The sequence below is a fragment of the Sphaerodactylus townsendi genome, linkage group LG12 (genome assembly GCF_021028975.2).
Source record: "Sphaerodactylus townsendi isolate TG3544 linkage group LG12, MPM_Stown_v2.3, whole genome shotgun sequence".
Classification (NCBI taxonomy): Eukaryota; Metazoa; Chordata; class Lepidosauria; order Squamata; family Sphaerodactylidae; genus Sphaerodactylus; species Sphaerodactylus townsendi.
The window spans coordinates 33441310-33458703 of record NC_059436.1 but is presented as its reverse complement, the minus strand read 5'-3'; the positions used below and the strand labels follow the sequence as shown (position 1 = coordinate 33458703).

Sequence of the window (17394 nt, the reverse complement as noted above, 5' to 3'; positions counted from 1 at the left end):
CCCCCCACCCCCCCCCCCCCCCACCCCCCCCCCCCCCCACCCCCCCCCCCCCCCACCCCCCCCCCCCCCCACCCCCCCCCCCCCCCACCCCCCCCCCCCCCCACCCCCCCCCCCCCCCACCCCCCCCCCCCCCCACCCCCCCCCCCCCCCACCCCCCCCCCCCCCCACCCCCCCCCCCCCCCACCCCCCCCCCCCCCCACCCCCCCCCCCCCCCACCCCCCCCCCCCCCCACCCCCCCCCCCCCCCACCCCCCCCCCCCCCCACCCCCCCCCCCCCCCACCCCCCCCCCCCCCCACCCCCCCCCCCCCCCACCCCCCCCCCCCCCCACCCCCCCCCCCCCCCACCCCCCCCCCCCCCCACCCCCCCCCCCCCCCACCCCCCCCCCCCCCCACCCCCCCCCCCCCCCACCCCCCCCCCCCCCCACCCCCCCCCCCCCCCACCCCCCCCCCCCCCCACCCCCCCCCCCCCCCACCCCCCCCCCCCCCCACCCCCCCCCCCCCCCACCCCCCCCCCCCCCCACCCCCCCCCCCCCCCACCCCCCCCCCCCCCCACCCCCCCCCCCCCCCACCCCCCCCCCCCCCCACCCCCCCCCCCCCCCACCCCCCCCCCCCCCCACCCCCCCCCCCCCCCACCCCCCCCCCCCCCCACCCCCCCCCCCCCCCACCCCCCCCCCCCCCCACCCCCCCCCCCCCCCACCCCCCCCCCCCCCCACCCCCCCCCCCCCCCACCCCCCCCCCCCCCCACCCCCCCCCCCCCCCACCCCCCCCCCCCCCCACCCCCCCCCCCCCCCACCCCCCCCCCCCCCCACCCCCCCCCCCCCCCACCCCCCCCCCCCCCCACCCCCCCCCCCCCCCACCCCCCCCCCCCCCCACCCCCCCCCCCCCCCACCCCCCCCCCCCCCCACCCCCCCCCCCCCCCACCCCCCCCCCCCCCCACCCCCCCCCCCCCCCACCCCCCCCCCCCCCCACCCCCCCCCCCCCCCACCCCCCCCCCCCCCCACCCCCCCCCCCCCCCACCCCCCCCCCCCCCCACCCCCCCCCCCCCCCACCCCCCCCCCCCCCCACCCCCCCCCCCCCCCACCCCCCCCCCCCCCCACCCCCCCCCCCCCCCACCCCCCCCCCCCCCCACCCCCCCCCCCCCCCACCCCCCCCCCCCCCCACCCCCCCCCCCCCCCACCCCCCCCCCCCCCCACCCCCCCCCCCCCCCACCCCCCCCCCCCCCCACCCCCCCCCCCCCCCACCCCCCCCCCCCCCCACCCCCCCCCCCCCCCACCCCCCCCCCCCCCCACCCCCCCCCCCCCCCACCCCCCCCCCCCCCCACCCCCCCCCCCCCCCACCCCCCCCCCCCCCCACCCCCCCCCCCCCCCACCCCCCCCCCCCCCCACCCCCCCCCCCCCCCACCCCCCCCCCCCCCCACCCCCCCCCCCCCCCACCCCCCCCCCCCCCCACCCCCCCCCCCCCCCACCCCCCCCCCCCCCCACCCCCCCCCCCCCCCACCCCCCCCCCCCCCCACCCCCCCCCCCCCCCACCCCCCCCCCCCCCCACCCCCCCCCCCCCCCACCCCCCCCCCCCCCCACCCCCCCCCCCCCCCACCCCCCCCCCCCCCCACCCCCCCCCCCCCCCACCCCCCCCCCCCCCCACCCCCCCCCCCCCCCACCCCCCCCCCCCCCCACCCCCCCCCCCCCCCACCCCCCCCCCCCCCCACCCCCCCCCCCCCCCACCCCCCCCCCCCCCCACCCCCCCCCCCCCCCACCCCCCCCCCCCCCCACCCCCCCCCCCCCCCACCCCCCCCCCCCCCCACCCCCCCCCCCCCCCACCCCCCCCCCCCCCCACCCCCCCCCCCCCCCACCCCCCCCCCCCCCCACCCCCCCCCCCCCCCACCCCCCCCCCCCCCCACCCCCCCCCCCCCCCACCCCCCCCCCCCCCCACCCCCCCCCCCCCCCACCCCCCCCCCCCCCCACCCCCCCCCCCCCCCACCCCCCCCCCCCCCCACCCCCCCCCCCCCCCACCCCCCCCCCCCCCCACCCCCCCCCCCCCCCACCCCCCCCCCCCCCCACCCCCCCCCCCCCCCACCCCCCCCCCCCCCCACCCCCCCCCCCCCCCACCCCCCCCCCCCCCCACCCCCCCCCCCCCCCACCCCCCCCCCCCCCCACCCCCCCCCCCCCCCACCCCCCCCCCCCCCCACCCCCCCCCCCCCCCACCCCCCCCCCCCCCCACCCCCCCCCCCCCCCACCCCCCCCCCCCCCCACCCCCCCCCCCCCCCACCCCCCCCCCCCCCCACCCCCCCCCCCCCCCACCCCCCCCCCCCCCCACCCCCCCCCCCCCCCACCCCCCCCCCCCCCCACCCCCCCCCCCCCCCACCCCCCCCCCCCCCCACCCCCCCCCCCCCCCACCCCCCCCCCCCCCCACCCCCCCCCCCCCCCACCCCCCCCCCCCCCCACCCCCCCCCCCCCCCACCCCCCCCCCCCCCCACCCCCCCCCCCCCCCACCCCCCCCCCCCCCCACCCCCCCCCCCCCCCACCCCCCCCCCCCCCCACCCCCCCCCCCCCCCACCCCCCCCCCCCCCCACCCCCCCCCCCCCCCACCCCCCCCCCCCCCCACCCCCCCCCCCCCCCACCCCCCCCCCCCCCCACCCCCCCCCCCCCCCACCCCCCCCCCCCCCCACCCCCCCCCCCCCCCACCCCCCCCCCCCCCCACCCCCCCCCCCCCCCACCCCCCCCCCCCCCCACCCCCCCCCCCCCCCACCCCCCCCCCCCCCCACCCCCCCCCCCCCCCACCCCCCCCCCCCCCCACCCCCCCCCCCCCCCACCCCCCCCCCCCCCCACCCCCCCCCCCCCCCACCCCCCCCCCCCCCCACCCCCCCCCCCCCCCACCCCCCCCCCCCCCCACCCCCCCCCCCCCCCACCCCCCCCCCCCCCCACCCCCCCCCCCCCCCACCCCCCCCCCCCCCCACCCCCCCCCCCCCCCACCCCCCCCCCCCCCCACCCCCCCCCCCCCCCACCCCCCCCCCCCCCCACCCCCCCCCCCCCCCACCCCCCCCCCCCCCCACCCCCCCCCCCCCCCACCCCCCCCCCCCCCCACCCCCCCCCCCCCCCACCCCCCCCCCCCCCCACCCCCCCCCCCCCCCACCCCCCCCCCCCCCCACCCCCCCCCCCCCCCACCCCCCCCCCCCCCCACCCCCCCCCCCCCCCACCCCCCCCCCCCCCCACCCCCCCCCCCCCCCACCCCCCCCCCCCCCCACCCCCCCCCCCCCCCACCCCCCCCCCCCCCCACCCCCCCCCCCCCCCACCCCCCCCCCCCCCCACCCCCCCCCCCCCCCACCCCCCCCCCCCCCCACCCCCCCCCCCCCCCACCCCCCCCCCCCCCCACCCCCCCCCCCCCCCACCCCCCCCCCCCCCCACCCCCCCCCCCCCCCACCCCCCCCCCCCCCCACCCCCCCCCCCCCCCACCCCCCCCCCCCCCCACCCCCCCCCCCCCCCACCCCCCCCCCCCCCCACCCCCCCCCCCCCCCACCCCCCCCCCCCCCCACCCCCCCCCCCCCCCACCCCCCCCCCCCCCCACCCCCCCCCCCCCCCACCCCCCCCCCCCCCCACCCCCCCCCCCCCCCACCCCCCCCCCCCCCCACCCCCCCCCCCCCCCACCCCCCCCCCCCCCCACCCCCCCCCCCCCCCACCCCCCCCCCCCCCCACCCCCCCCCCCCCCCACCCCCCCCCCCCCCCACCCCCCCCCCCCCCCACCCCCCCCCCCCCCCACCCCCCCCCCCCCCCACCCCCCCCCCCCCCCACCCCCCCCCCCCCCCACCCCCCCCCCCCCCCACCCCCCCCCCCCCCCACCCCCCCCCCCCCCCACCCCCCCCCCCCCCCACCCCCCCCCCCCCCCACCCCCCCCCCCCCCCACCCCCCCCCCCCCCCACCCCCCCCCCCCCCCACCCCCCCCCCCCCCCACCCCCCCCCCCCCCCACCCCCCCCCCCCCCCACCCCCCCCCCCCCCCACCCCCCCCCCCCCCCACCCCCCCCCCCCCCCACCCCCCCCCCCCCCCACCCCCCCCCCCCCCCACCCCCCCCCCCCCCCACCCCCCCCCCCCCCCACCCCCCCCCCCCCCCACCCCCCCCCCCCCCCACCCCCCCCCCCCCCCACCCCCCCCCCCCCCCACCCCCCCCCCCCCCCACCCCCCCCCCCCCCCACCCCCCCCCCCCCCCACCCCCCCCCCCCCCCACCCCCCCCCCCCCCCACCCCCCCCCCCCCCCACCCCCCCCCCCCCCCACCCCCCCCCCCCCCCACCCCCCCCCCCCCCCACCCCCCCCCCCCCCCACCCCCCCCCCCCCCCACCCCCCCCCCCCCCCACCCCCCCCCCCCCCCACCCCCCCCCCCCCCCACCCCCCCCCCCCCCCACCCCCCCCCCCCCCCACCCCCCCCCCCCCCCACCCCCCCCCCCCCCCACCCCCCCCCCCCCCCACCCCCCCCCCCCCCCACCCCCCCCCCCCCCCACCCCCCCCCCCCCCCACCCCCCCCCCCCCCCACCCCCCCCCCCCCCCACCCCCCCCCCCCCCCACCCCCCCCCCCCCCCACCCCCCCCCCCCCCCACCCCCCCCCCCCCCCACCCCCCCCCCCCCCCACCCCCCCCCCCCCCCACCCCCCCCCCCCCCCACCCCCCCCCCCCCCCACCCCCCCCCCCCCCCACCCCCCCCCCCCCCCACCCCCCCCCCCCCCCACCCCCCCCCCCCCCCACCCCCCCCCCCCCCCACCCCCCCCCCCCCCCACCCCCCCCCCCCCCCACCCCCCCCCCCCCCCACCCCCCCCCCCCCCCACCCCCCCCCCCCCCCACCCCCCCCCCCCCCCACCCCCCCCCCCCCCCACCCCCCCCCCCCCCCACCCCCCCCCCCCCCCACCCCCCCCCCCCCCCACCCCCCCCCCCCCCCACCCCCCCCCCCCCCCACCCCCCCCCCCCCCCACCCCCCCCCCCCCCCACCCCCCCCCCCCCCCACCCCCCCCCCCCCCCACCCCCCCCCCCCCCCACCCCCCCCCCCCCCCACCCCCCCCCCCCCCCACCCCCCCCCCCCCCCACCCCCCCCCCCCCCCACCCCCCCCCCCCCCCACCCCCCCCCCCCCCCACCCCCCCCCCCCCCCACCCCCCCCCCCCCCCACCCCCCCCCCCCCCCACCCCCCCCCCCCCCCACCCCCCCCCCCCCCCACCCCCCCCCCCCCCCACCCCCCCCCCCCCCCACCCCCCCCCCCCCCCACCCCCCCCCCCCCCCACCCCCCCCCCCCCCCACCCCCCCCCCCCCCCACCCCCCCCCCCCCCCACCCCCCCCCCCCCCCACCCCCCCCCCCCCCCACCCCCCCCCCCCCCCACCCCCCCCCCCCCCCACCCCCCCCCCCCCCCACCCCCCCCCCCCCCCACCCCCCCCCCCCCCCACCCCCCCCCCCCCCCACCCCCCCCCCCCCCCACCCCCCCCCCCCCCCACCCCCCCCCCCCCCCACCCCCCCCCCCCCCCACCCCCCCCCCCCCCCACCCCCCCCCCCCCCCACCCCCCCCCCCCCCCACCCCCCCCCCCCCCCACCCCCCCCCCCCCCCACCCCCCCCCCCCCCCACCCCCCCCCCCCCCCACCCCCCCCCCCCCCCACCCCCCCCCCCCCCCACCCCCCCCCCCCCCCACCCCCCCCCCCCCCCACCCCCCCCCCCCCCCACCCCCCCCCCCCCCCACCCCCCCCCCCCCCCACCCCCCCCCCCCCCCACCCCCCCCCCCCCCCACCCCCCCCCCCCCCCACCCCCCCCCCCCCCCACCCCCCCCCCCCCCCACCCCCCCCCCCCCCCACCCCCCCCCCCCCCCACCCCCCCCCCCCCCCACCCCCCCCCCCCCCCACCCCCCCCCCCCCCCACCCCCCCCCCCCCCCACCCCCCCCCCCCCCCACCCCCCCCCCCCCCCACCCCCCCCCCCCCCCACCCCCCCCCCCCCCCACCCCCCCCCCCCCCCACCCCCCCCCCCCCCCACCCCCCCCCCCCCCCACCCCCCCCCCCCCCCACCCCCCCCCCCCCCCACCCCCCCCCCCCCCCACCCCCCCCCCCCCCCACCCCCCCCCCCCCCCACCCCCCCCCCCCCCCACCCCCCCCCCCCCCCACCCCCCCCCCCCCCCACCCCCCCCCCCCCCCACCCCCCCCCCCCCCCACCCCCCCCCCCCCCCACCCCCCCCCCCCCCCACCCCCCCCCCCCCCCACCCCCCCCCCCCCCCACCCCCCCCCCCCCCCACCCCCCCCCCCCCCCACCCCCCCCCCCCCCCACCCCCCCCCCCCCCCACCCCCCCCCCCCCCCACCCCCCCCCCCCCCCACCCCCCCCCCCCCCCACCCCCCCCCCCCCCCACCCCCCCCCCCCCCCACCCCCCCCCCCCCCCACCCCCCCCCCCCCCCACCCCCCCCCCCCCCCACCCCCCCCCCCCCCCACCCCCCCCCCCCCCCACCCCCCCCCCCCCCCACCCCATTAGGAACAAGACCTACCAGACCTTGGCCACACGGCCTGGAAAACCCAAAAACAACCAGTTGACCCAATTCAGCTTTTGCTTTAGTTAAGCATAGGGTGCCCACTTCAGTTTGGGAGATTCCTTGAAATTTGGTGGTGGATGGGGAGGGTGGAATTTGGGAAGTGGAGGGAGCTCGCTATGGATGTGATGCAGCTATACAGTTAACCCTGCAAAGGTGCTGTTTCTTCCATGGGAGCTTCCTCAGTAGTCCGGAAAGGAATTGTAATTCTAGGAAGGCTGCTCCAGATTCCACCTGGAGGTTGGCAACCTCAGCAAAGTGGGTGCGCCATATGACCACCTACCATGTGAATTTTGCATGGAGAATCCTGGTGACCTTGTATGGCATCCACCACCCACTAGAAAAAATTCTGTGTGCTTTTGAATGCTAAAAGAGCAGGCTGTCTGTATGGAACTTAAACAAGTTTCATATTAATTTAATTCTTGGGGATCAGGGGTCTGCAAACTGTGGCTCTCCAGATGTTCATAGACTATAATTCCCATCAGCCCCTGCCAGCATGGTGAAGCGGCAGGGCTGATGGGAATTGTAGTCCATGAACTTCTGGAAAGCCACAGTTTGCAGACCCCTGTTGTGGATCATAATGCAAGATAGTGAATGATTCTCAGTACCTTTAAAAAGCTGCAACTTCTAGTGTGCCTTGGGCAGAAAGACATGGTGATTACATCTACTGAGACTGGTTTAAATGTGCAGTGCAGACAGATGTGCTGGTTGATGAGGTCCACCCTAAAGTAGCTGGTTACATCAGAATTGTGTATCTGGCAAAACAACCTTTGCACTTAAATGCTGTAGACATCTGTTAGGACGCATCACCAACTGGATTTGCTTCTTCCTCAGCGGAGTTCTGGACGAGGTTGCACAGTGCCGTGAAACCAAGCCCCAGTTTCTATCACTTCATCCTGACCCACTTCCGATGGTTGTGGAACATCATCAACAGCACGTTTATCCGGGACACGCTGATGCGGTTGGTGCTCACACGTGAGTGGAGAGTGGTGAACTGGAGTAGAGGAGCAAGGGCTAAGAATGTTCATGCTTAAGGAGGGAATGTGGATTGACAAGGGGTCAGAGGTGTATCAAGGGGAAATGGAGCCTGGGGCAAAAATTTGAATTCCCACCCCTCACAGCGCCCAGGTCATCTACCGCCCGGCTTTAAAACCCAGGGCTACTGCCCGGCATCCAAGTCTATTGCCCGGAGCTGGCCAGTGCTACCTGGATCCGGTGCCCCCCCCCCACATGCAATTAGATGGTGTGCACCTGGGGACATGTGATACTCCATGTCCCTGGAGCAGATATGCCCCTGCACGGAGCTGCAATAAAAACGTGGCACCTCCAGGCATCCAGAGGCCTCTGCAGGTGTTGCTTCAAATGTTTACATATTTGGGATGAAAAATCCAAATGTCTTTACTGATCCATTAGTGTGGCACAAGCCACTGGGAAGTTGTCTTGAACAAGCTGTGTTAAAATGAACGGCAGCTGTGCAAGAGAACGTCCTATCTAGTTGTACTCCTTGGATCAGATCTGACTGTCTCATGATTCACCACTCCTAATAGCAGCCACAGTTTACCATTTGCCATCTTTGAGCCTCATGACATGGCCACCTGTGAATTGTGGTATGACTCTTCCTGCTAAATGATTCTGAAAACACAAGAGCAGGACTACTGGGGCCATCTAGCTCAGTATCCCTAAACAGACAAGGCTACTTTCTGCTGATTCAGTTGGCCTTTCAAGGCTAGTGGGGACAACTGTGATTGGCAGCAGCTCAGTTCTCAAGAGGTTCACATTACCTACTTACACATCACTTCCTAGCTGATCTTTTTAAGTGGAGAGACCAAAGAATGAACCTAGGACAGAGATGTCCAACTCTGGTGCTTCAGATGTTCATGGACTACAATTCCCATCAGTCCCTGCTGGCATGGCCACAGCAGGGGCTGATGGGAATTGTAGTCCATAAGCATCTGAAGCACCAGAGTTCGACACCCCTGACCTAGGATCTTCTGCATGCAATACAGATGCTTTACCTCTGACCTACAGTCTCATCCTGTCTCGCTGACTGTTTATCCTCAAAAGTTGGAGTTCTACAACCTCTGGACATGGAGGTGCAGTGTAGCCACTATTTCTAACAGCCACTGATAGACCTCTTCTTCACGAATTTGTCTAATCCCCTGTTAAAGATGCGACATCTTGTTGTCGTGAGTTTTATACATTCTGAACCTACTGCCCATCACTTCTATTGAGTGTCCGATTCTATTGGGTGTTGGGAGAGGGAAAAAAGTTTGCTCCTTTTTCTTTGCTTTATCTGTCTCCTTGCAGTCCGTGCCAATCTCATTCCCAGCCCGCCCACCTACAATTCCGCCTATGGGTATATCAGCTGGGAGGCCTACGCCAATGTGAGCTACTTCACTCGTGTCCTTCCGCCAGTGCCCAATGACTGCCCCACTCCCATGGGAACCAAAGGTATGCTCATCTGCCTTTTCGAATCAAGAAATTGCTTCTGAAAATGTAAAGTCTTGAGTCCTATGTAAAGTCTTGAACAAAACTTGAGTCCTGGTAGCACCTTGAATGCCGTCAAAATTTTCCCAAGGTATAAGGCCTTATGAGTCCAAGCCCACTTAATCAGATACAGGAAGGTATGAAGATCCCTCACCCATTATTCAAGCCTATTTGTATCTGAAAATGTGATGAATTGAATTGAGCCCCACTACTTTCCTATTGTGTATATGCCAATAAAGGCCAATTGAATTGAATATCTGAAAATGTGTTTCAACTCACAAAAGCTTATACCCCCCCCCCCAAAAAAAAAATTTGGCCTTTGAAGTGCTACTGGACTCATATTTTATTTGACTACTACAGATACAGCAAGCCACCTGCCACTAAAGCCAAGTAGTGGTGCAAACCTGCCTCTAGCTCCAATCAGAGTTCATGAGCCCTTGTAAAGCAGAAGGAAAGCATGGTGGTCCTCATATTAACCAAAATGTAGGTAGGTTTGTGTGTAAAGCTTTTATAAGCATAAGGAGTCTAGGCTCAACGCCAAGGGCATCGGGTTTCTGCCCTAGTAACTCTCTTGTCAAAGGCCCCTCTAAGATCAAGAGAAGCAGTATATAAGTTGACTTTGCCTCTCTTGATATATTTGGATATGATCATGTTTAGGACCATACAATGGTCTAAGGTGGAGTGCCCTTTTATAAAGCCAGTTTGTTCTGGGTCCAGGATCCTGTTATGTTCAATCCAGGCTAAAAGTTTGTTCAGCAGGAATTTGGCATAGGGCTTGCCTGGTATTGAGAGGGGACTAATGAGCCTATAGTTTACTGGGAGGGTGTGGTCTCCCTTTTTAAATATAGGTGTTACAATGGCGTTGTTCCACAACTGAGGCACAATGCTGGTGTTATTGGTTGAAACAAACAATAAGGCCTGGAGTGGTGACCACCAGTCAATAAAGGATTTGAATAGTTCTGGCAGAAACAGATCAGGGCCCAGAGCTTTATGTGGTTTCAGTTGCTTAATGAGTGGTCTTATATCATCAGCAAGCACAGGAGGCCAGGAGGATGGAATCTGGGTGTAAGGGGGTATCGGGAACAGAGTTACCACAGGTGTCACCGAAAACCTCTTGAAAATATGTAAACTATACATGATGTTCAATAGTGACTGTTGGTGCAGAAGATGCATGCATACCTCCGGCCACGATCAACCAGAAACATCTCATGTGGTTTTTTCAGAACAGACTGAATGAGGGATTCCCAGTTGGATTCAAGAGCTTTTTCCCGGTTTTCTTGCAGGGCTTGCATTAAGCTTTCTTTGAGAACAAAATAGGTGTTTGGTAATCGGGGTGTGGCACTGTTCCTGGTATTTAAAAATATCTGTCTCATTTGTCTCTTAAGGTTCCTGCAGTATGTAGGTTCGTTTAAGGTAGTGCACTAGGTAAACTGTCCGTAGAAGCCAAATAGATAGCAATACTGATTGGAGAGCATGTAAGCAAAACTTGATTAAAGATCGGCTTCCTAGTCATAGGATCCCTTTCTTAAACAACTAAAATTAGCATTTCCCAAAACAGACACAGATTGGAGTTAGCCATGATAGTCCTCTAAATCTCTCTTATTATGAGGTGCAATACTGTTCTAGGTGCAGTTTTGGTGATGTGGAAGGAAGTTTGTGAGATACATTGTGAATTATCAATAAAATCATCTACCCATTTAGCGGAAGGAAAGGGCTGTGTCTTCATTACAGTAAAACCACCAATTTGAAAATAGCTAAACTAAACCAGGCAGGCCAACTCATTACACAGAACTTCGCAGTTGATCTCTTCACTTCGCACCAAATTGCAGTCAGGATTTTAAGATGCAAGTTTGAAGATTAGTGCTAATTTTAAAACAGCACTGGCTTGTTGCAGACCTGGGAAGACTGCACTGGCTACACAAGTTCTTTCAGAGTTCAGAAAAGCAAAGACCATAGAAACAGCCTCACAAGATCAAACCAAATGCCCACCTAGTTTAGCATCCTTTTTTCCAAAGCAGACTGGTACCTCAAAGGGAAACCACCAGAGAGGACAAGAAGGCAGCAGATTCCAACTGCTATTCTACCTTTCTAGCAATCCGTATTCAGTGGTACACTGCCTCTGAACACAAAGGCTCCATTTAGCGAATAAATCTAAATGCTAGTGATAGTGAATTCATTGTGTCCCCTTTTAAACCTAGAGATGCGATCACATTTTGTGGCAGTGAGTCCCACAAGTCAGTTTATGGAATCAGATAAAGCTCTAGCAGCCAGAAAAGGCAATGGAGGGACAGCTTTGGATTCTGTTCTTTGCCTTTCCATTGCAGGACCAGTGAGGCTCCCTGATGCAGAACTGGTGGCGGAGCGGTTTTTCCTGCGCAGGACATTCCAGCCTGACCCTTTGGGAACAAACTTGATGTTTGCTTTCTTCGCCCAGCACTTCACGCATCAGTTCTTCAAGACGTCGGGAAAGATGGGTCATGGTTTCACCCGGGCTCTGGGGCATGGGGTGAGATTTTTAACGACATAAAATAAAGTTTCTCGTGGCAGTGAGGCTGAAACACAGCAACAGCCCTTTACAACAGGGGAAATAGTTTCTGTGTGGAGGGGCATTTAGGAGAAAAGAAGTGATAGAGGGTTGGAGTGATTAATCCCAACCCTGCCAGCCACTTCCCTTTGCTCCAAACCATTCTAGGTACATCTCATTGCCTCCTCGCAGATTTTTCCTAGGCTGCCCCCTACTGGCTGTTCTCTGACTAACAGTGGCCTACACCTGCTGACAACCAAAACCTGAGTCTTTTCCATTGTAGTCCCACTTTGTGGCCCATTACGCATGGAACCCTTACCTCTGGGATCTTCATTGCACATTGGGCTTGTCTCCTCATATTTCTCTGTTTATACGCGAGGAAGCACTCACTCCTGGCTGTGCAGTTTTTCTGCTGAGAACTCTTTGGACCTGATTTTCCTGGTTCTCTTAATTCCACCCTCAGCCTTGAAGGCACAGATCTCATCCCACCCTGTAATCTCAAGTTTGCTGGCTTTGTAAAAGCCTTTAATTACTATCATATTGATATTGCAGTCATATCTATATTGTAGTCCTTTCCAAAAATAATCCCCCCCCCCAAAAAAAACTGAAAGGAGCAAAGTAATTCCCTGGACCACATGTCTTAGAGCTGATATTCTCTCCCCCTCCCCTCAACACACACACTTCGTGTCACTACTACTGCCTCAGGAGGAGAGTGCTGCTACACTCTCTGTTATTATTATATCGATAAGGGAATTTAGAGGTCCAGATTTAGAGGTGTGGGTGTCTTTATGGAAAACAGGTATCTTTATCATTGCTTTCCCCTGTGGAGGTTATGGAGATTATTTCAGTGGAAACAACAGCAGTAAGCCTGTGCGGTTGATCTTCTTTTCTTTGACTTACACTTGCTGGCTATCAAAAGATACCTGCAGGATGAATACCTGCAGGAAGAAGCCAGTGACATAGAAAGGGGGGACGAGGAGGAAGGCATGGACCGCAGTGGGTGGGAATGGGAAGGGTGAAGCTAGGTAGGCTGACCGTGGGCCAAGGAAAGATGTCTAGGGCAAAGCTGTGTTCCCTGGCAAATCTGCCCAGCTCTGGCAACAAGACAAATTATAGTCATGCTAGAAGTGCTAGAAATTATAGTCATGCTAGAAGTGGTGTTGTTTGCTGTGGAGGAATGGAAAGTGAAAGCAGGGCTCAAGGAAATACATCCTTACAAGAAATCTTGCCATAATGGACATTTGCCCCACTGCTCAGCAGACAACTTGTGCTTAATCGGCTTATGGAACAGGCTCCCTGAACAGGTGAGGGAAATGCTGTCTATAAAAATGTTAAGGAGTTACTGCCGTTTGGGTCAGGTGGGTTTGGGGCAGCCTGGGTCGAGCTTCGAGGGTAGCGGCAGCTTCCCAGGGGCTGCCCCAGAGTATGCTGTTTTGAGGTGAGGTGGAGTGGAGTGGAGGGAACGGGGAGGCTTGGGAGCAATCAAGCAGTATGCAGGCCAAAGGGCTCGCTGGACGCACAGGGCTTGGCTGAGTATGTGTTCGAACCTTTAGCCAATTTTATATGGTCAGGTAAATATTTAAATAAATAAATATGGGTACTTTTGACCTGAATGAAACAATCCATACCTTAAACATCTGGAATGAGTTGAGGAGGGTTTTTTTCCTAGGTTGATACTGGGCTGTTTTCACAGGTGGATCTTGGGCACATATATGGGGACAATTTGGAGCGGCAGCACAAACTCCGACTCTTCCAGGATGGGAAGCTGAAGTTCCAGGTAGGATTGCAGCTAAATGCCCTTCAGTATTGGAGATGAGGGGAAGACTGCCCAGTTTGTTAACATCTAATGTGGCTGGCATTCTGAGCTTCTTGCCCTTTGAGGTGGGTTGCAGTTGGAAACCCTTTTTTCCTTGCTGTCCTCTCTCTAGATGGTTAACGGGGAGATGTATCCACCAACTGTGCTGGAAGCTCCAGTGCACATGATTTATCCAAAGCACATCCCTCCAGAGAAGCGCCTTGCTGTGGGCCAGGAGGTCTTTGGCCTGCTCCCGGGCCTTATGATGTATGCCACCATCTGGCTGCGTGAGCACAATCGTGTCTGTGACATACTGAAGCAGGAACACCCAGCTTGGGATGATGAGCAGCTATTCCAAACCACAAGGCTCATCCTCATCGGTGCGTGCATGTGTTTGTGTGTGAAGGGGAGATGGTTGCTTGACTTTTGTAAGGACCCCTCTTCTTGTCTATAGCTCACCCCTGGTGTATGAACTAGTTTTTACCTCAGCAGCATGGGAAATAGGACACTGAAGGAGAAATTAGAGAATCCCTAGAAATTAGATAATCAGGGAGGATCCTCCCTCTTTAAGGAGCACTATAGCCACATCTTTCTGGTCAGGAAGATCAAGTTAGTTAAAGTTGCTCTTCCAGATTCAGCTGCCTTATTTCCTCACCAGATTCTTCTGGCAGGAAAGTAACCCTAGAGCGAGAAGGTCTTATCTGCTTAATGAATGGCTGCCTGTAGAAGATTGTTTGTTGGGGGAAACTGTTCATCTCAAATAATGGAGAAGCTACAATCAGACTTAGTGTCACCATGCTAGTAACACAAAAAAAAGTTAGAGCATATACAAGATGGTATATTTTACTGAACCTACAAGCAGTTTGAAGATGGTTCAAACTTCAACTGACACATTTGTTTAGTCTAAGAATAGAGAGTGGCCTAACTCAAAAGCTTGCTATTACTGCTAGCAAGTCCTATAAAATGTATCATTTTATGGATTTGAAATCTGTGTTTTGAAATTTATACTGAGAATTTTTTTGTGGTAGAAAAACCCAGCCATTCCTCGGAAAATGGCTTCTTTGTTATTTTAAACACACGGTCTCACTGAGCAAGATCAAAAATGTGATGCAAGCAGACACACCCACAGCGCCCTTCTCTTCTTCCCAGGCGAGACCATCAAAATTGTGATTGAAGACTACGTCCAGCATCTCAGTGGCTACCTCTTGCGTCTGAAGTTTGATCCAGAGCTTCTTTTTGGAGCGCAGTTCCAATATCAGAACCGCATTGCTGTGGAATTCAACCAGCTCTACCACTGGCACCCGCTGATGCCGGACAGCTTTGCCATCAAAAACGAGGAGTACAACTATGACCAGTTTGTTTACAACACCACCATGCTCATTGACTATGGCGTGGAAGCCCTTGTAGAGGCTTTTGCCAAACAGCGAGCCGGGCAGGTAGGTACGCTGCAACATCTCTTCCCAAAGAGCCAGCAGCCCCTCAAGGGTTGATTCTAGGTGCACTGAGACTGACAGATGAGCTAACGTGGTTGGCGGCATGCCTTAATAGCAAAAGAGCCTTATAGTTCAGTGGATGTCTCACAGACCCCTAACTAACCCAAACCTTGGCCTCTTCTCCCATCAGTGATGACATGGAATCAGACAATTGGTCCATCAAGGCCAGTATTGTCTGCTCAAACAGGCAGCGGCTGTCCATTGTCTCAACCAGAGGTCTTCACATCACTTACTACTTACTTTCTTTTGGAGATGTTGGGGACTGAACTTGGGACCCTTCGTGCAAAGCAGAGGCTCTTTCACTGAGCCACAGCCCCTCTATGCTGCTTTACTGCTCATGATCTGACCACCAGTCTGTAACATCCTTTTCTGCACAGATGAGGGGTAGCGTTCAAAGTTCTGAGTGAGAGGAAGGCCTTTCCTGACACCTCTTACCTGCTCCTTTAACAAGCAATGACTGCATTTAGCCATTGAGGTGCAGCTGCTCTTGCATGGTGGTTTCTGCTGCCTTGCTTCTGGCTTCCATCTTTTCTTATGATTACATAGAAATGGGTGGCTTCTGGGCAGGGCATAAAAGGGAATCTGTCTGGCTGCTGTCAAAGTCTGAATGCTGGGATTGATGGACCATCCATGTGATCATTTCCCTCTTCCCCAAACTCTTTGCCACTTGGTAATGTGTCCTTGCCATTTCCTCCTCCTGTTTTCCAGATTGGAGGAGGGCGAAATATCCACAGTCAACTTCTGAACGTGGCCATCGGAGTCATTGAGGAATCACGCCTGCTGCAACTCCAGCCCTTCAACGAATACCGGAAGAGGTTTGGCATGAAGCCCTACACGTCCTTCCAGGAACTCACAGGTACAACAGGCAACCCCCCTGGTCTTGCTCAGAGGGGGTGCTTCGGAGGGTTAATTTCAGAGTTCCCCGCAGGAAGCTCTACCCTGAGATAATGCAGTGGGCCGAAGCCATCACATTTCAGTGGTCTTTAAACTTTGTGCTTAGTCCAAGTGCCACATACTCTGTTGCACTGTGTAATTTCCATGCGACTCAAGGCATATACGATAAGGATAGTTTAACCGTTGCTGGTGAAGGAGGAGGAACAATAAACCCAAATGCAATTGCCTGAAAGAGTTGTACAAAGCCAAAGGGGTTCTGTTGGCCAAGGTCCCATTTTCTCAGCCACTGGATCACATTCTCCCTTTTTTATTCCACCAGGGGAGGAAGAGATGGCAGCTGAGCTGGAGGAGCAATATGGGGATATTGATGCCCTAGAATTCTACCCTGGCTTGTTGGTGGAGAAGATACAGCCCAATGCCATTTTTGGTGAGAGCATGGTGGAGATTGGGGCCCCCTTCTCCTTGAAAGGGCTCTTGGGGAATCCCATCTGCTCTCCCGAGTATTGGAAGCCCAGTACGTTTGGTGGCGCCACCGGCTTTGAGATGGTGAACACAGCATCGCTTCAGAAACTTGTGTGTCGAAACGTGAAGAAGTGTCCCTACGTGGGTTTCAAGGTACCGGAAGAGGATGGGGAGGGACTGGCAGAAGCAGCAGACAGCCAGTCTCAGGACAAGAAGACATCTACTGAGCTTTAGGACAGGGAGGGAGGATCCTCCTGGGCTTGGCAAATGATCACAATCCAGCCAGCAAGTTCCCATCACTTTTGGTGGCAAAGAGCACCCATAGATGATGGTTGGCAGGCTGAGGAAGAGATAAAAGGGCACAATACCATCCTCTATCATCATGCTTCCCTGGATAGAAAAGCCTTTTACGGTTGGGGAGGCATCCAAGGAGGAGACTCTGATGTTTATGAGAAATGAAAGCCCACCAAGGTCTGTCCATTCCCAGCAGAAGAACTCCTGCTCCCTGCTCCCTCCATGGACCCCCCTCCCCTCCCCTCCGTGCACTAAGCTACTTCCAGTGTCTTAGTTGCAGGAGGAATGTCCCCATACACCTTTGCCACCTCCCCATACTAGGAATTCTGTTCCCTGGAGTTGTGCCCTCAGTTAGAATTCCCAGAAACTGTTGCACCTGTTTTAAACTTATGGTATAGACAAACTGTAGAGTCAAAGCTTGTGAAATCCTAGCAGATAGGAAGAGTCAAACCTTTTGGAATGCCTCCCCTGTGTCTATTCATCCTGCATGGAGGATGGAAGAGAAGAAGATACGTTCTAACAGTGGGAACTGAAATGGAGTGGAGAATGTGATTTTCAGAATAAAGATTTATACTTTTGTTTAGTTGGCTGTGTGGATCTCTGATATGTTTCTTTCTTCAAACCACAGGAGCATAAGTTATAGGCTCCATCACCCGACAAACCCAGGCAGATGGAGTAGTCAAGGGCACCATGAGTGCCAGGTTTCCTTCTGTTGCTCCATGGGCCCTTCGACCAACCACATCTGCCCAGTTTAGCAGCTCTGTTGCTCCTACGCTTGATGGGTCCCCCCAGGCTACTGGATGGCAGTGTTAGAAGCAACACCCCTTTCACTATAGCTGGGTCAAGCAGGCATCTTGCCTTTATCCTGGGCCTGCATGCTTCTTGCAACATTTCTATTCAGCCAAGAGAA

At 64.1% G+C, this 17394-nt stretch overlaps 1 protein-coding gene across 1 annotated transcript in view; it reads left to right on the top strand.

Annotated features, from left to right (window-relative positions):
- PTGS1 (prostaglandin-endoperoxide synthase 1) overlaps positions 1–17067 on the top strand; it is a 24723-nt gene extending 7656 nt beyond the window's left edge. Inside the window, exons 4-11 of the mRNA XM_048512129.1 lie at positions 7336–7510; positions 8843–8986; positions 11347–11528; positions 13240–13323; positions 13475–13721; positions 14491–14777; positions 15543–15690; positions 16048–17067. Of these exons, the coding sequence (XP_048368086.1) occupies positions 7336–7510; positions 8843–8986; positions 11347–11528; positions 13240–13323; positions 13475–13721; positions 14491–14777; positions 15543–15690; positions 16048–16424 (1644 nt within the window). The 3' untranslated portion in view covers positions 16425–17067. The remainder of the gene's footprint in view (positions 1–7335; positions 7511–8842; positions 8987–11346; positions 11529–13239; positions 13324–13474; positions 13722–14490; positions 14778–15542; positions 15691–16047) is intronic.
- The last annotated feature ends 327 nt before the right edge of the window (positions 17068–17394 follow it).